Source organism: Thalassophryne amazonica, chromosome 13 (genome assembly GCF_902500255.1).
Source record: "Thalassophryne amazonica chromosome 13, fThaAma1.1, whole genome shotgun sequence".
NCBI classification, from domain to species: Eukaryota; Metazoa; Chordata; class Actinopteri; order Batrachoidiformes; family Batrachoididae; genus Thalassophryne; species Thalassophryne amazonica.
In genome coordinates, this window is record NC_047115.1 from 62,715,433 (window position 1) to 62,735,469 (window position 20,037).

General features: G+C 44.8%; 1 protein-coding gene across 4 annotated transcripts in view; it reads left to right on the forward strand.

Annotated features, from left to right (window-relative positions):
- LOC117523099 (stromal membrane-associated protein 1-like) overlaps positions 1–20,037 on the forward strand; it is a 496,829-nt gene that overhangs the window by 123,141 nt on the left and 353,651 nt on the right. For all 4 annotated transcript variants that reach the window (XM_034184516.1, XM_034184517.1, XM_034184514.1 and 1 more), the window contains exon 4: positions 14,004–14,079. In XM_034184516.1, the coding sequence (XP_034040407.1) occupies positions 14,004–14,079 (76 nt within the window). The remainder of the gene's footprint in view (positions 1–14,003; positions 14,080–20,037) is intronic.

A 20,037-nucleotide genomic window follows, 5' to 3' on the forward strand; every position in this document is an offset into this window, starting at 1 on the left:
GGCATCCACTTCAACCACTAACTGGCGGCTAGGATCGGGCTGCACCAGAACTGGTGCAGACGAGAAGCGCCGTTTCAACTCCTTGAACGCGGCTTCGCACCGATCCGACCAGGTGAAGGGAACTTTTGGTGAGGTCAGGGCTGTCAGGGGGCTAACTACCTGACTATAGCCCTTAATGAACCTCCTATAGAAATTAGCAAAACCGAGGAACTGTTGCAGCTTCCTACGGCTTGTGGGTTGGGGCCAATCTCTCACCGCCGCAACCTTGGCCGGATCAGGGGCGACGGAGTTAGAGGAGATGATAAACCCCAAGAAGGACAAAGAAGTGCGGTGGAATTCACACTTCTCGCCCTTCACAAACAGGCGGTTCTCCAACAACCGCTGCAGAACCTGACGGACATGCCGGACATGAGTCTCAGGATCCGGGGAAAAGATGAGTATATCATCCAGATACACGAAGACGAACCGGTGCAGGAAGTCCCGCAGGACATCGTTTACCAATGCTTGGAAGGTCGCGGGAGCATTAGTGAGACCGAACGGCATGACCAGGTACTCAAAATGGCCCAACGGGGTGTTAAATGCCGTCTTCCATTCGTCTCCCTTCCGGATCCGAACCAAATGATACGCATTCCTAAGATCAAGTTTGGTGAAGATATTGGCTCCATGCAAGGGGGTGAACACCGAATCCAACAGGGGCAACGGGTATCGATTGCGAACCGTGATTTCGTTCAACCCCCTATAATCAATGCATGGACGAAGCCCGCCATCCTTTTTACCCACAAAAAAGAAACCAGCACCCATCGGAGAGGTGGAATTCCGGATCAACCCGGCAGCTAATGAGTCCCGGATGTAGGTCTCCATTGATTCACGCTCCGGCCGTGAGAGGTTGTACAGCCTACTGGACGGAAACTCACTGCCTGGAACCAAATCAATGGCACAATCATACGGGCGGTGGGGAGGAAGCGTGAGAGCCAGATCCTTGCTGAACACGTCAGCGAGGTCATGGTACTCCGCCGGCACCGCCTTCAGATTGGGCGGGACTCGGACCTCCTCCTTAGCTTGGGAGCCGGGAGGAACCGAGGAACCTAGACACTCCCGATGGCAGGTTTCGCTCCACTGAACCACTACCCCGGACGGCCAATCGATCCGGGGATTGTGCTTTAGCTTCCATGGAAACCCCAAAACCACACGGGAGGTGGCCTGAGTCACAAAGAACTCGATCACCTCCCGGTGGTTACCTGACACCACCAGAGTTACTGGAGGTGTCTTATGTGTGATTGGTGGGAGTAGGGAGCCATCTAGCGCCCGAACCTGCACAGGCGAGGTAAGAGCCACCAGAGGGAGCCCTATCTCCCTGGCCCATCTACTGTCAAGCAGATTCCCCTCAGAGCCCGTGTCCACCAGTGCTGGGGCCTTCAGGGTCGAATCCTCAAACAGGATCGTGACTGGGAGTCGTGTAGCAATGTGGGTGTGTCCCACGTGAATATTTTGGCCCACCCCTGGCCCAGTCTCTAGGGGCGGGCGTTGGAGTTTTAACCGCTCGGGGCAGTCGTTTGCGAGATGCTCACTCGAGCCACAAACATAACAAGCTCCGTGGGCCCGCCTCCTTTGTGCTCCAGGTGCCCTAAATGTTGCCCTGCTTGTGTCCATAGCTTCGTCAGCAGGGGGAGCCATAGGCGCACGGAGCGCAGGAACAGAGGAGCGTGGGGAGGGCGGAGCTCGATCGGACCCGGAAGGGAGAGGGACGACGCGTGCCTGGCCACGCCCTTCGCCTCGTTCCCGACGGCGTTCTTCTAACCGGTTGTCGAGTCGTATAACTAGATCGATGAGCCCATCTAAATCCCGCGGTTCGTCCTTAGCCACCAGGTGCTCTTTTAGGACCAGTGACAGTCCGTTTACAAAGGCAGCGCGGAGGGCAGTGCTATTCCAGCCGGATCTCGCCGCCGCGATGCGGAAGGCGACTGCATAGGCAGCTGCGCTCCGACGCCCCTGTCTTATTGACAGTAGTGCGGTTGAAGCGGACTCTCCTCTATTGGGATGATCGAACACCGTTCTGAGCTCCCGTACAAACCCATCGTATGTGTGAAGGAGCCGTGAGTTCTGCTCCCAGAGCGCTGTAGCCCAAGCGCGTGCCTCCCCGCGAAGCAGATTTATCACATAAGCTACTTTGCTAGCATCAGTCGCGTACATCACGGGACGCTGTGCGAAGACGAGCGAACACTGCATCAGAAAGTCCGCGCACGTCTCCACACAGCCTCCGTACGGCTCTGGAGGGCTTATGTATGCTTCTGGGGACGGAGGAAGGGACCGTTGAACGACCAGTGGAACGTCACTTTCGCGCGCAGGGTCCTCGGGAGGGAGAGCCGCAGCGGCGCCCGAAGGGCGCGCCTCCACTTGTGCGGCGAGAGCCTCCACCCTGCGGTTCAGGAGAACGTGCTGCTCGGTCATTAAGTCGATCCGAGAGGTGAAAGCGGTGAGAATCCGCTGCAACTCACCGATTACCCCTCCCGAAGCCTCCGCCGCGCCTTGGTCTTCCATTGGCCGTTCAACAGCCGGTTGACGCCCCTCGGGGTCCATGACGCTGGCCGAGATATCCTGTTGTGAAAGTGTTGGAACACGGACCCACAACAGGGGGCGCAATGAACGGACAATGGAGAAAGTAAATAACAAGTTTTACTGTTGTGAAAATGCACAACCAATACAACAATTGACAATTTGGGTTTACACCGAATTCCACTGGTGTCGTGTGGGCAGGCTCGAAGGTAGGAGACGTCCGTCCAAGTCGAGCCGGAACCACCCAGATTTCCCCTGCCACCGAACCCTGGAAATACTGGAACCGCCAAGTCCCGAATTCCCAGGTGGCCACTGCCTCCGCTCGTCGGATCCGGTACTGCTGGCAAGAGAACAAACACACAGGTGTGGATGCGGCTGCACCCAGTACACAGAGAGGGAAGAAGCTGACTCCACCTCACGTCAATACTGCAGAAAGGTGAGTACTTCTCCAAGCAATTTAGCTCACAATAATCAGCTGTCCTGCAAAGGTTTAACAAATCTTGTAGCCAGTTAATCAGAATATTAATGCAGAGAACGTTACCTTTAACGTAAGGCGATATCTCGGCACTGAGGTGGAGACGTCGTCCTCCTGATATACCTCTGTGCTGAGTGGAACAGCTGAGTCTGGTGATGGGTGACAGCTGTCACCCCGGCTACTCCCATTAGGCGGCAGCGCCCTCTGGTGCCTGGAGCCCGCACTCCAGGCAGGGCGCCCTCTGGTGGTGGTGGGCCAGCAGTACCTCCTCTTCAGCAGCCCACACAACACATGTACTGTTGTGGACGTATATATGACATGTCAAAGTCTAGTCTGCGATTATGACCGTGTTTTTGAAATGTATTTCCTAGGGGGAGGGACCCCATGTCATATATTTTCACCAATACGGAATATACCTGACTGTAAGATGTCATTGTTGCTCTGTTTACATAGCCGTGTCATTTGGCATGCATTAATGTGGCATATGTCTTGCTGCTGTGCTGAGTGTTGCGTTGAAACAGCCTGTTTGTTCTGCTGTGTGGAGCCAGCGGTAATAATATAAGTGCTGTATTTGAGATGCAGCTCCAGCAGCCTGCCTCTCCCTGCTTATATCTTGTAGCTTAACGTGGGCCGGTGGTCATCATTTTTCAATCTTTTGAAGTCTGTTAGTCATCTGACAGAAGCGTCGCTGCTGAAATAGGGAGATAAAAATGATAGGATTAGTGTTGAGGTAGTGCCTGTTGATGACATTTATTTTGGTATCTACAAGATGGATTTTGGGGATGTGAGGATTTGTGTGTTCCTCCTACATCTACATAATGGTATTTTGACAGTGGTAGAGATCTATATGTAAACACCCCAACCACACTGAAGTCATGACAACCTTTAGTAAAGGAAACAGTTATATGAGCGATGTGTCACGCAGTGGTGCGAAGCTCACTCATGGTACAGGGCATCCTAAACAGGAAGTGCCAATTTTCAAATCCACAGTAAAACAGGAAATGTTCAAATGTCAAACACTTCCTGGATTGACAGGCGAGATCCCATGGAATCTCACGGGAACTCAGTGGCAAGCTCACATTCAAACAGGAAGTGTCAATTTATCAGTCACAGTGAAACAGGAAATGTTCAAATGTCAAACACTTCCTGGCATGGGTGGAGCTAGAGCAGAGGCCGGGGTTTCACTGGACTCTCCTGAAATCTGATTGGACACAGATGATTGACATGTCACAGCACCACACGTCTGGTTGAAAGAGCTGCATTTTCAAATCAGTGAGTCACATTGACTGCTAGGTTCCTCCTGTCCAGTAGTTTGTGTTGTGTACCACAAAAAGTTCTAATCCACTTTAGTAGAAGAAGAAAAATGTTTGCTCCAGATTTGAACTGAACACGTCGTTTGAACTATGGACTTATAATCACACCAAACTTATATTGGTGAGTAAACGACCGTATTTTATGTCAGAAATGAGGTCCAGGTTGTTAAAAGCAGCATTTCTCATTTAATTCGGGTGGCTTATTGTTGTTGGCTTATTAGTGCAGCAGATAACTGAAACAATCCTTCAGATGTTGATACAAGCATCAAATTCAGCACAAATACAGCTGGAACAAAATTAATGGAGCAACTTTAACTTTTGACGCCTGTACAAACTGAAACTGACCTTTGTCACCATTCTTGCAGGTTTTACCTCATAACTCCATAACATTCAGTCACAGATTGTCCAATCTATACCTTTTTTGGAATCTTTATGATCAGGCAAATAATGTGGTGTAGTTTTCTATATGATTGGCGCATCTTTTAATTTGGACCAGGGGTGGGCAACTTGTTCCAGAAAGTGCCAAGAGGGTGCAGGTTTTCTTTGCAGCCACTGATTCCACCAGGTGATTTCACTGATTAACTGATTCCATCTGCTCAAAGTGATATTAATCAGTGTGGAGCAGACAGTAGGCTTCTGTGGCTGCGACTGAAGAAATTGTGCATAGTGCAACTTTTGAATTTTGCATCACCAAATATACAGTCGTGCTCAAAATAGCAGTGTGTTAATGGAAGTGGGTAAAGCTCAAAATTGTGATAATAGCTTTTATTTCCATATACAGAAATGCATTGGGAACACTGCACATTCTATTCCAAATCAAAACATGAAGAAAAATGTATCAAATTTGTTATTGCTTTACAGAACATGAAGAAAAAGGAATATTTGGCTGTTAAAAAAAATAGCAGTGTCTGCATGTTTCTTTACAAACATTTACTGTATAAACTGAAAAATACTTGGAGATTTAGCTTCCCTGCAAATGACTGAACTGATATTAAGTTGTATAACCACTGTTTCTGAGAACTGCTTCACATCTGTGTTGCATGGAGTCTCATACTTGTGAACAGGTATTCCAGTCCAAAACGATTGGACTACATTCCATGGTTTTGCCTCAGAAACAGCATTTTTTTTTATGTCACCCCACAAGTTTTCTGTTGGATTAAAGATCAGGCTGGCCATTTCATAACATTAATCTTGTTGGTCTGGACCCAAGATGCTGCTCGCGTGCTTGTGTGTTTGGGGTTGTTGTCTTGTTGAAACACCCATTTCAAGGGCATTTCCTCTTCGGCATAAGGCATCATGACCTCTTTAACTCTTTTGATATATTCAAACTGATTCATGATCCTTGGTATGCGAGAAATAGGTTGTGGCCAAGTGGTTAGTGCACTTGGTTTCAGTGGTTCCTGGTTCAAGCCCCACCCCTGCCACATTTCTCCATGTATGGAGATGTGTCAGGAAGAGCATCCGGTGTAAAAGTTGTGCCAATTCAACATGCAGATCCACCTCAGATTTGCTATGGTGACCCCAGTTGCGAACAAGGGAGCAGCCAAAGGGACTTATTTACTTACCAGAGTATGAGAAACATCCCCAGGACTGGACTGGGACAAAAATTTGGCCCTGGACTTTTTGGTCCAGACTGACCCACCACTATAATCCGCATGCAGATACTGTGCCAAGTTGCCCCTGTTGTAGTACATATAAACACACAAGCCCTTAATAACACTACTATAGTAAATAATATCCCTTTATATTCTGGAACCTTGACTAAAATAAATGATGAAAATTGTGAAAATAGCAGATCTACATGCTCAAATTACATCACATTGGAACATGTGAGTTGTAAGGTTGTAGATCTGCAATTATAAATTAGTGGTTAGTAGATCTGCAATTATAAATTAGTGGTTAAGTGGTTATTAATAAATCGAATAGTTCATTAAGCAGGAAAGTAATATAGTATTGTTTTCCAATACTTTAGATAACTAGATTGTAACACACCACACTTTGCAGAGGTCCCTATGAGTTGAGTGCATTATATGTTTGATTTGAACGTTTATAGAGACGTAAATCTCTTAGACCTGTAGGTGCAATTGGAAAAGGGGGGTGGGGGGGGTGTTTTCATTTTTATGAAACGCTAAATACTTTTATGAATGAGTGTTTTCCGCTCCATGCTGGCACACATGTGCTATCATCGCCGCCACCACCAGTCTCCTGCTGGTCCTGTACCACCTCCATGGCACCATGTCACTTTCACTGTCTGACTTTGATGCCATCTGCTGCTGCTGAGAGGGACCTGCAGGCACCCCTGCCAGGCCGGCCCCCGCAGCAAACACCTTGTTGCGAGAGCTATTTTTTTTTCTTTTCCCTCACTTTTTCTGCACCACCCATCTGTTTTTCCTTCATTTTGTGTCTCACTTTGTTTTTCGTGTTCTGCTGTGTTGTTTCTCTCTCTCTCATCATGGTTGCTCACCATTAAAGAATGAGAGAGGTCTAGAACATGCGTTGGTGGGATTCCTGGGGCACTGTAGTCTATCATAGGGCCACAGTTGGGTCAGGTATTCTTTTGATAGAAAAACCATTGGGCCTATGCTGCATCTGCAGGCAGCAACTGAGCTCTGTGGGCTGTGCATGCCTCTCTACCTGGGCCGGGAGAGTTACCATGGCAAGGCGAACCAAAAAAAAAATATTACGGGGCAGCCATCAGCTCATTATTGATCGGCCCACTGGGAAAAATCCCAGTGCTCCCAATGGCCAGTCCACCTTTGAACATCCCCATACCTAGCTAGCTCGCTAGCTGGGCCTGGCGCAAGGCTAGTGTGAAGTGTGTCCGCCTGTGAGTGCTTTGTGACAGTGGAGGAGCTCAGCAGCACCCGCTGCTTCGGTAGGGACAGAAACTGCGATAGAAGTCAGAAAGAGTGATAGAAGTCAGTCTCCAAACACAAGCAGCCACAAAAAAAAAAACACCAGAAATAGAAGCTCGATTTGTTGCTAGTCATTTTTTAACAAAGAAAATGCCGCTAAGAGGATTAAACTCAGAACTGAATGAAAATGCTCCCACGGATGTTTCCACCAAAAGATCGCTGATTCACTTATTTCGCTGTCAATCAAAAATGGATTCAGCCTCAGACAGATCAGTCAAAATGAATTTATTTTTTTCGGGTGTAATACAATTTTGTTTAAATTATTCAAATATTATTTTAGTTTCATGTATATATATACTTTTTTATCACAACGTCTCGGTGTTCTCGGGGCCCCCTGGTGGCGTGGAGGCCCTAAGCGACCGCGTAGTTGGCGTATGCCTTGGGCCGGCTCTGTGATTGCTCCACCATGCTTCATTGTCTTCACAGTGTACTATGGCTTGAATTCAGTTTTTGGGAGTCATCTGACTAACTGCTGTCTGCGGCCCCTAGACCCAAAAGAAGAATCTTGCTTTCACCAGTCTACAAAATGTTGCCCCATTTCACTTTAGACAAGTCGATGTGTTGTTTGGCAAATTGTATTCTCTTCAGCACATGTTTTTTCAACAGTGGGACTTTGTGGGGGCTTCTTGCCCACAGTTTGGCTTCGCATAGGCGTCTTCTAATTGTTATAGTACTTACAGGTAACTTTAGACCTTCTTTGTTCACCCTGGAGCATTGGCTGAGTCTTTGCCATTCTGACTACCGTATTTTCCGGACTATAAGTCGCACCGGAGTATAAGTCGCACCAGCCACTTTATCCATTATAAAGAAAAACAAACCATAAATAAGTCACACCGGAGTATAAGTCGCACCAGCCACTTTATCCATTATAAAGAAAAATAAACCATAAATAAGGTCCACTGGACTATAAGTCCCATGGACATACAGGTATGTTAACATGAAAAGTTCAGATGATAATATTGTGACGGCTACCGTTTTCGGATGCATATTTCACCAGTCGCAACTTGTAATCTGCAGAGTATGATTTTCTTTTTGGTGGCATTTTTTCGGGCCTTCTCCATTGTCTTGTTATGTTATCAGTAACGTTAAAATTTTTATTTTTCTATGGTAGTCATAAGTCGCAGGAACAGTCACACAAGCCTCGAGTGCCCTCTCGTGAGCTGCATTTTACCTACAGATATGTTTGTATTTTGCGGACCACATTGCGAGCCGAACCATGCAGCGCCTATCTGCGCAGCTCATGACCTCCCAGCGGTGTCGATCCAGCTCCTTCCAAGTGCAGACGCTAATCCTCCGCCGTCGCTCAGTGCTCCCATGCAGCTCTCAGCGTCAACTCTGCTCACACTGATATCCAAGGGTTGAAGCTGTCTTGTTAGCCGTCCCGGAATAAACACCATGTTCGTCTGCTTCAAACGCTTTTCACAGTCATCGACGCCAGCTCCTTCCAAGTGCACACGCTAATCCTCCGCCGTCGCTCACCCAATGCTCCCACGCAGCTCTCAGCGTCAACTTAAACACTCTGCTCACATTGATATCCAAGGATTGAAGCTGTTCTGTTCGCCATGCCGGAATAACAGCAAGCACCGTGTTCGTCAGCTTCACACGCTGTGGGTGAGGTGAGGAATACGCATCCAAAGTTCTGTTCTCTGATTGGTTATCGCGACCAGCGTGAACTATAGGATGGCCGTCATACTACAGTGCCCATGATGCATTGCATTTCCTTTTCCGGTGGCCATTTTAAAACATAGATCGACTCTGTCACGTAAAATTGTTTTGTTACAGTAAATTAATTGAGATCCTACCGGTATATTTTTCATTTATAAGTTGCACCGGAGTATAGGTCGCACCCCCGGCCAAAACATGTAAAAAAGTGCGACTTATAGTCCGGAAAATACGGTATTCTTCGATCCATTTGTATAGTGCTTTTCTGTTTTCTTCCACATCTTTCTAGTTTTAGTTACCATTGTAAAGCATTTGAGATCATTTTAACTGAGCAGCCCATCATTTTCTGCACTTCTTTATGTGTTTTCTGCTCTCCAATTAACTTTTTAATGAATGTACTCTATTCTTCTGAACAATGTCTAGAACGACCCATTTTACTCAGCTTTTCAGAGAGAAACGTGTTGTGAAAGTGTAGTGACACGGACCCACAACAGGGGGCGCAAATGAACGGTCAATAGATGAGCCAAAAAGTAACAATTTAATGTTGTGAAGGTGCACAACGAATGCACAGACAATCTCAGAACCTGATAACAGTCAATCCACAAAGGTGACGTGTGGGCAGGCTCGAGGATAGAAGACGTCTGTCCTGAGAAGAGCCAGAACCACACGATTTCCGCCGCCACCGAACCTGGTGAATATTGGAGCCGCCAAGTCCTGAATTCCCAGGTGATCACCGTCCCCAATTGTCGGATCTGGTACTGCTGGCGAAGAACAAAGACAGTCAAGTGTGGGTGTGTGTACACCCCGTAACAACAACGGTGGGAATGCCACCTCCACCTCTAACACACACTCGTGCAGCGTCTGTTTAACCACTTATCTGACGGACGTAGGACGAAACAGTCGCGACCCATGCCGGTCCTCTGGTTGACAGCTGCAAAACAATAGCTCTTGGAATCAATTAATACAGGCAGAGAAAGTTACCTCCAGAGAAGTACGATATCTCGGCAACGAGGTGGAGATGACGTCTGGTCTTTATGGAGTGAGATGCTGTAGAGTAGATGGGTGACAGCTGTCAAGAGCTAATGAGTGACAGCTGTCACCCCCGGCTGTGTCCGTGGCGGCAGCGCCCTCTTGTGCCTGAAGCTCGCACTTCAGGCAGGGCGCCCTCTGGTGGTGGGCCAGCAGTACCTCCTCTTCTGGCGGCCCACACAACAGAAACACACGACAACCAGATACAACATTTGCTGCCTTTGTCCTTAAATAAGGGCCACCTGTAAAGGTGTAGTAATAAGGGTCACAGAAAGAAAATGCAGACAGTTTTTTTGAACAGCCTAATATTCTTTTTTTCTTCACTATGTAAAGCAATAACAAATTGGAATTGAATGTGCAGAATTCCCGATGCATTTGTGTATATGGAAATAAAAGCTATTATAAGGATTTTGATTTTCTTACACACACTGTTATTATTTTGAACACAACTGTACAACTTTATGATGAACTGGTATAGAGAAGGATTTTTTTATATATATATATAAAGAAAACTTGAAAGTTCAGCTACAATTTGCCAGAAGGCACATCTGAGATGGAAGCTTAGATTTGATCTCTTTTATTGAAAGAAAATTCTTCACTGCTCCACTCCACTGTGAAGCTAATTCATGATGTAAAAAAAAAAAAACCTCGACAAAAGATTACAGTGAGCTAGGACAAATCTTGAAGCTTGTCAATATGTTAATTTTGAATCAATGATTTCTATCCTTGATCAACAGATATGGTGATGGTGCACTGTCTTAAATGTACATGATATCATATTTCTGTCTGCTGCCTCCAACTCCGTCAGGTCCTTAGTTGTGATCATGAGACTGTGGTACATTTTGAAAACAAAATCTTAATTGCTGGGCATTAATTTGGGCCTCCTTCCTCAATGATATAAAGTGTGTATGTTCCAAGGCAGTGGTGGACACTGTTCAGCTAATCCAATAACCGATAATTATCAAAGATAATGTTTTTGTTAGCGGATTAGCTTTTCAGATAAGTTTTGAAACCATCATCGGACCAATTATTTTCCGATAAATTTATTTTCGATAACTTTTAGACCGCTAATGTTTTTTTTTTTTTTTTTTACATAGCTAGTAACTTAAAAAACATTTATAGTCTTTTGCTCCTGTCTGCTATGTATTTTGCAGTAGTGAGGTAGCTAAGAGGAGCTGAGCTCAACTCTGCCAACTCCCAGCAGAAAGGGCCTGGCTGTCAAACTACCACCACCAAAAAAAAAAAAATCATTATTTCTTAACCCCGTGTAGTGGTCCAGTGATGAGGCACAGGTCTTGAAATGGCAAGCAGGTTTGACTTATGGTTTTGATTTATAAATCAAATTATTCTGGATAGATTAACTACATTAATGTAAACTCTTAAAATGTACAAAGTGGATATATAAGACATATCTGTTAATTTTGAAATAATGCACTCATTCTGAAGATTTGAACATTAACACACAGGTGCCCAAAGAGATTATGGGTGAACTTAGCCTCCACTCATACTGATTGGTTGACTAATTCATTCTATGTAAAAAACAACACAAGTGAATCAATGTAACGTGTGTTGGTGTTTGCAAATAAATGTGCTTTGTGAAATATGTCTTTTTTTTTCATTTGTGTAAAAAAAAAAAAAAAAAAAAAAAAAAATTGCAAAGCCGAAAAGTCTGTTAAATAATGATTCAGGCCGTGTAATATAACCGTTGTCAAAATGTATAGAATGCTGCCATCTACTGGTGATCAGTTATATCACAGTGTTGTCGACCGCAGGATTTTAAAATTATCTGTAGGTTTCCAAAACTTGAGAGACCACACACGTGGAGATATCATAGATCTGACAGGTTTGGTTGTACAGTGTGTAGTGTGCAGCCAGCCACACGGTAAAAACAACACACTCAAACAGATTTCACACATGAACATTCCCAGGTCAGACGCCTCACTTTCTGATTGGTTGCGTCACATTCAGCTCCTCACGTCCTGAGCAGATCAGAGTCCTCTTAACACACCACACACGGTGGGAATATCTGATAAGATTATCTTTAGCATCATCCCGATTGTTGGGGCGTCCTTAAGATTGTCGGAAGAGGAAGATCGGGACCGATATCGGCCTTATTATCTTGCCATGTGAATCAGGCTTAACAGATCTGTTGTTATGAAGTGTCACGTAGCGACTGATTGATCTGTTGTGACACCGCACGGAGCCGCTAACCAATCCGTTGTTATGACACCTCACGGAGTGACTGATTGATCCGTTGTGACACCGCACGGAGCCGCTAGCTGATCGGTTGTTATGAGGCCTCACGGAGCGACTGATTGATCTGTTGTTACACCGCACTGAGCCGCTAACCAATCCGTTGTTATGACACCTCACGGAGTGACTGATTGATCCGTTGTGACACCGCACGGAGCCGCTAGCTGATCGGTTGTTATGAGGCCTCAAGGAGCGACTGATTGATCCGTTGTGACACCGCACTGAGCCGCTAGCCGATCGGATGTTATGAGGCCTCACTGAGCGACTGATTGATCTGTTGTGACACCGCACTGAGCCGCTAGCCGATCGGATGTTATGAGGCCTCTCGGAGCGACTGATTGATCTGTTGTGACACCGCACTGAGCCGCTAGCCGATCGGATGTTATGAGGCCTCACGGAGTGACTGATTGATCTGTTGTGACACCACACTGAGCCGCTAGCCGATTGGATGTTATGAGGCCTCACGGAGCGACTGATTGATCTGTTATGATGCCTCACGGAGCGACTGATTGATCCGTTATGACACCGCACGGAGCCACTAACCAATCGGATGTTATGACACCACACAGAGCGACTGATGATTCTTTGTTATGACACCACACCGCAAAGTTCAGCGACCAAAATACCAACATTCTGGGCGGAATGAACATGTTTTCACTATTATTTGATTTCTTTGTGCGACTGACATTGTTATTCAAGCATTCAAAAGGCTACTCCTATCACCACACAACTCCAACCACACACGAGAAAGTTTTTTTTGACAGTTTTTGCTATTGAAAGAAACCTTGTCTCCCTAACTGGATGGAGTTGTGATGTCATCACAACTCCACTGTTAGGCACTGTCGAGCGGGATCTTGAAAATTTCTTTCTTTCTTTTTTTTTTTTTTACAAATGAAAAAAATGACATATTTTACAAAAGCACATTTATTTGTAAACACCAACACGTTACATTGATTCACTTGTGTTGGTTTTTACATAGAATGAATGAATCAACCAATCAGTATGAGCGGAGGATACGTTTACCCATAATCCCTTTGGGCATCTGTGTGTTAATGTTCAAATCTTCAGAATTAGTGCATTATTTTAAAATTAACAGATATGTGTTATATATCACTTTGTACATTTTAAGAGTTGCATTAATGTAGTTATTCTATCCAGATTAATTTGATTTATAAATCAAAACCATAACTCAAACCTGCTTTCCATTTCAAGACCTCCGCCTCATGGCTGGACCACTGTATTCTGTTATGCTAAATGACGCTTCCCTACAGGAGTGGGCAGAGCGCACAAAGACAGAAGCGCTGGCTCATTGGCTGCGTTTGGGTTTGTGATCGCCTTTGATTCTATTAGAAGCTTTGGCGTTCGGCTTGTTAGTTGCTGAGAGCGTACGGGAGACAAAATTGAAAGTTATCGGCTTAGTTAGCTGTAGCTTCTGATAAGTTTTTAGGCAGTTTTTCGGTTTAGCATTATAAAGGATAACTTTTCAGTTAGCTGACTACCAGTTATCGAAGCTAACTTTTTGTTTAGCTGTGCCCGCCACTGGTCCAAGGCTTCTTATATTTTGTATAACATTTGCTCTTGATACCATGAATCTTTTAGACATGGATTATGATGGGTTTGTGGATATTCAAAACATTTTGCAACAGGATGTATGTTTACTGATGCCTGTAACTGTGCCTGAATGTTGGAAATAAATAATTAATAAATAATTGAAATTCTGAAGTTGTGCATTATAGCCCAAAGAGGTTTTCTGTTGTATGTCCAAAAAAATGGATAATTTTTGTCCCTAATCAAAACCTTCAGAGCAGTGGAGGTCTTCATCCGAGACAAATACGAGAGGAAAAAGTACTACGACAAGGAGGCCTTTGCTATAGTTTCAGTGAGTATATAAACAAATAAGTCACCATTTTTAATTTTTGTGTTCTTTTTTTTATTCAAAGCCCTGAGTTGATTTTCTTACCATTCAGTGTCAAAATGGGCACAAAAGCACTTTTTGTTTAAGTAAAAATCTGTATTTTTATGAAATCTGAATGCTTTTACACTTTTCTTTTGGCGAGTAGCTGAGAATTCATGCCTCAAAGGGTGCTTGCACGGTTTTGGCTGCTACTGCGCTCAACACAAGTTAAAATGCTTCTTATCAAATTTGGCATCTTTTCTTCACCACAGACAAGTACCAGTTATGACTTTTCCGTGCCAACTGCACTGGATTGGCTCAGACTATCTTTGCCTGACATTGATCATGCCCAGAAAATAAATATCTTCACTCACTCATGGATTCTCTCATGCTGGAAGCATGTAGTAAACTTAAATACACTCAACAAAAATATAAATGCAACACTGAAAGGTGCAGTTTTATCACACAGCACAATGCCACAGATGTCGCAAGATTTGAGGGAGCGTGCAGTTGGCATGCTGACAGCAGGAATGTCAACCAGAGCTGTTGCTCGTGTATTGAATGTTCATTTCTCTACCATAAGCCGTCTCCAAAGGCGTTTCAGAGAATTTGGCAGTACATCCAACCAGCCTCACAACCGCAGACCACGTGTAACCACACCAGCCCAGGACCTCCACATCCAGCATGTTCACCTCCAAGATCTTCTGAGACCAGCCCCTCGGACAGCTGTTGAAACAATCGGTTTGCATAACCAAAGAATTTCTGCACAAGCTGTCAGAGACTGTCTCAGGGAAGCTCATCTGCATGCTTGTCGTCCTCATCGGGGTCTCGACCTGACTCCAGTTCGTCGTCGTAACCAACTTGAGTGGGCAAATGCTCACATTCGCTGGCGTTTGGCACGTTGGAGAGGTGTTCTCTTCACGGATGAATCCCGGTTCACACTGTTCAGGGCAGATGGCAGACAGCGTGTGTGGCGTCGTGTGGGTGAGCGGTTTTCTGATGTCAGTGTTGTGGATCGAGTGGCCCATGGTGGCGGTGGGGTTATGGTATGGGCAGGCGTCTGTTATGGACGAAGAACACAGGTGCATTTTATTGATGGCATTTTGAATGCACAGAGATACCGTGACGAGATCCTGAGGCCCATTGTTGTGCCATACATCCAAGAACATCACCTCATGTTGCAGCAGGATAAAACGGCCCCATGTTGCAAGGATCTGTACACAATTCCCGGAAGCTGAAAATGTCCCAGTTCTTGCATGGCCGGCATACTCACCGGACATGTCACCCATTGAGCATGTTTGGGATGCTCTGGACCGGCGTATACGACAGCGTGTACCAGTTCCTGCCAATATCCACCAACTTCGCACAGCCATTGAAGAGGAGTGGACCAACATTCCACAGGCCACAATTGACAACCTGATCAACTCTATGTGAAGGAGATGTGTTGCACTGCATGAGGCAAATGGTGGTCACACCAGATACTGACTGGTATCCCCCCCAATAAAACAAAACTGCACCTTTTAGAGTGGCCTTTTATTGTGGACAGTCTAAGGCACACCTATGCACTAATCATGGTGTCTAATCAGCATCTTGATATGGCACACCTGTGAGGTGGGATGGATTATCTCAGCAAAGGAGAAGTGCTCACTATCACAGATTTAGACTGGTTTGTGAACAATATTTGAGGGAAATGGTGATATTGTGTATGTGGAAAACGTTTTAGATCTTTGAGTTCATCTCATACAAAATGGGAGCAAAACCAAAAGTGTTGCATTTATATTTTTGTTGAGTGTATGTGCCAATAAAGATCCTCTTAATCCTGAATTCATTCCAAACAAAGTAGATGCATTGGGTATGATACCATGATTTAGTGCATAATGTGAGAGAATAAACTTTCAAAAACACTGTTTTCATCTACTGCAGATTTATCAGTAAGCAGAGATGTTCATGTATCAGAGAAAAGCTACAACCTCCCGCTGTGTCGCCGCAGGGAAACTAAAATGTGATTTTGTAGGACTGTATGTGAGTGGGCTGGTGCACATCTCCATGTCTTGTTTCCACAGAGCTGATCTGTGCCAGGTGTGTTTTTGCAAGTGCTTTGATTTTACACTATGCCTGCATTTTGAAAAGTGAATGCTCTCCAAACTGTAAGTGTGCACAAGGTTCTAACAAAAACAGTTACACTTGCTAAAGTTTGATATGGTGGTGCCAGTTGCATGTATGGTAGCAAAGGTTTACTGTACCGGGATCTGCATAAACTCCTGTGCACTAAAATGAACAGAGCAGAGTGTTAAAGCTCTGCCAGATGCTCTGAACAAAGCTCACACTGATTCCTGCACCAGGTCAGAACACAGTGCACTGAAGTGACAGATAAACCGAGACATCTCTGTTTATCCACGCTAATGTGGCTGCAAACTGTAAGGAACAGATTCACAACATAAATCGCAAGAACACATTTAAAAGAATTACATGGAAATGAAAATATAAATATACATACATTAATGCAAAATGTCTTCTTCCACAGAAGCTTCTTTTGCACTGATTTTATCTCAAGTCTCATCCTTTGACTGTGTTGCTTTTCTAACCTTTTCCTTTCTGTTTCTCACTTTTCGTTTTCTTTACCTCTTGCCTCTCGCTTTCCGTCTTCCTCCCTTCTTTTCTCTGGTTTTCTCTGAAGCTTTGCCAACAGCCAGACTGTGATCTAGGATCTGCTTCTGCTACCCATGCAGAAGGTTTGGCTTTTATATGCAAATTAATTATTAAAAACAACTCATTATCACTTTAAACAGTTTTGTGCAGATGGAGAAAGGAGGAGAGGTCACGTTACCATAAACCAGAGATATTGTTCGTTTGTGTGCATGTGTTAGAATTAAGGAGGGGAATATGTTGTTTGCTCATCTTTTATGGATGAACAAAATATTTTGTTTTTATGTGTACATAATGGAAAATTATTCATTATTCCGTGTTGCATATAGTATTAACAGTTATAGTCGAGTGATATTGTACTGTCTTTGTGGATATTGTTAGTGCCAATATGAAGATACTGTGGATCTGATGGAGTGTACTTAAATCCAATTCTTGTATTAATCATATGTTCAAACCAGAATTGTGATACATTTTGAATGGATTCCACACAACAGGCTTGTACTTTAAGCCTCACTCACAACCTGCCGTACGTGGTGCTACAGGGGGCAAAATGGCAAAACCCCGCATCACGTGCATGTGTTCATCACCGTGGAAGGTTGCAAACTGCTCGTGGAGGTTTTTTGATAATGCACAATCAAATTCTACGGGTTCTGCAAAAAATCAAAACACATACAGCACGTATGGGGCACATATTGCCATTGTATGCTTGACCCAAGTCAGGAGCACGGCTAGTAGGGGCTGTGTGATCACAGTTAGACATACGATCATTACACAAGTACTCCACACCTGCTATTTGTTCGGCCCGCAAGACAGAAGTGCATCTCACTCGCCACCCCTATATATGACGTGTGTATGCGACACAAGTGGCAAGACGCCGTGTAAATATACCGTAATTTCCGGACTGTAGAGCGCACCTGAATATAAGCTGCATCCATCAATTTTAAAAAGAAAAAATAAATTGTACATAAATAGGCCGCACTTGTCTATAAGCTGCAGGTCTCCATGTTGTAACATGAGATATTTAGATTAGACAGAAAGATGATCTAACTTTAATTAAATATGTACCGTAAATGCTTCTTTCCCTGAAGTGTTTCACGTAAACATTGGTGTGCACGTCATCTAGCGTGCGCACGGTGTCTCTGCACCACACGGAGAACTGAGTAATTTAAACTTTTCTTTTTCTAACTTTCATCGCATGCAGCCAGGTAAATGAGTCTGTGGTAAATGAGACGTTAATGAGGCGCTATGACTTTTTCGACTTGTTGCACCAAGAGAGAGAACCGGTTTGGAAGGGTGGGGGGAGAAGTCTCCGCTCCGCTAACTGATCTGACGGAGCAACTGTGGCGGAGAGGGACTTTTCTTCACTAAAACAAACAGGTAAGACCTTATATTTACACTGTGTGTGAATTTAAACCGCATGAGGAGCGCAGCTTTCAGGAAATCATTTGACAGCATCAACTGACGTATTTTGACTTATGAAAAAGCCTCCATAAATTAGCTGCATCATTGTAAAAGCCGCAGTGTTCAAAGTGTGTGTGTGTATATATATATATATATATATATATATATATATATATATATATATAGTGCTTAATTTGTAAAGTAGGAGGTCCCGGAGTGCAGAGGATGGGTGGCTCCGGTGCAGAAAAAAAAAGAAGGGCAGGGGGGTGGGCTTGCAAACAACGCTGTGTGCCACACCGAAAATAAACTGGGCATGTATTGTAGGCCTAATAACACTAGTCACACCAAATCCGGATAGAGTACAAATTCCTGTTTAATGATGTACAGTGGTCCCTCGTTTATCGCGGGAGTTATGTTCTCCGCGTTCACACCGGGCGCGACGCGAGCGACTGCAGCCACAGGTTGCCATGTAATTCCTATGTAAGCACGTGTTTTGGCGCCAAACCTCGCAGTGCGATGCGAGTGAAGCGATTTTGAGTGCTTTGCGCATTTGTGGCGCGATATTGCGTCGCGTCACGTCGTGTTGCCCTCCTCCCCAAGTTGAAAAATCTGAACGTTTTCGTTTTGTCGCGCCGCGATGACCAATCAGGGACTGAATATGTAGTGACATGGAGATGTCTGGAGTTTGAGTGAAGATGTGAACGTCGTCTCTGGTAGCAGCCTGTGAGCAGGACTTATGTCTCTTTTGTCCTTTATTTCACAATCATGACAGAGTTTTTGGAGCGAGCAGCAGCCCCACAGCAGCGGGAGAGGAGTTTCTTTTTTTTTTACGTGCGCGCGTGAGGGAATCATCCATGGAGATTATTTTACTTATTAACTACACAGATGTATAATAAAGCAAATGGTGACTGGTTTCTAAACACAATTATGACAGAGTTTTTTTGGGAAAGAGCGAGGAGCAGTCCACAGCAAGCAGCGGAGTTTCGTTCTTTCTTTTTTTTTCTACATGCGCGCACGAGCGAATCGTCTGTGTGGAGAATATTTTATTAATTAACTACACAGATGTATAATAAAACAAATGGTGACTGGTTTCTAAACACAATTATGACAGAGTTTTTTTGGGGAGGAGCGAGCTGCAGCAAGCAGCGGAGTTTCTTTTTTTTTTTTTTAATTGTTTACATGTGCACGTGTGAACGGGACAGCTCAAACTGGGTCCCACAGAGGCGGAAGGACCACGGAAAGCGGCCGTCATCCAGATGCAGCTCCTGCAGCAAATAATGATACTCTCTGTATTGGGAGCTTTTCACAACAATTCGCTCCGTGTGATCAAGGTCTGTTATGATGACGACGCTGAGCGGAATGGAAGCTCCTCCTATTTGATGACGCACCGGGGCGAATTTTCGCAGCGAAAGTCCACCCAAGCAGAGCGACACACCGGGCGAAGGAGGCGTGTCCGTCGCCATGCGACCCCCACGAATTTGTAGCGTCTGATCGCGCCCGGTGTGAACGCGGCGGAAATCCGCAAAGTAGCGCTATTTTTTACACTTATTATAGATGCTTTAAGGCTGTAAAACCCCTCACTACACACTTTTCTCAAACAGGCATTAACATTTTCTCACTTTTCTCTCTTGTGTAAACACTCTCTTTTTTCTTCTGTGCGAGAAGATTATAAACAGACACACGCACATCCAGTACAAATATCTGGCGGAGCGCGCGTCAGAGGTTCCGGAGCACGCGTCCGAGGTTCCGGAGTGCGCTTTGGCTTGCTCCCCCTCAAATTAAGCCCTGTATACACATATATATATAATATATATATATATATATATATATATATATATATACGAGGGCTGTCAATAAAGTTACGGTCCTTTTTATTTTTTTCAAAAACTATATGAA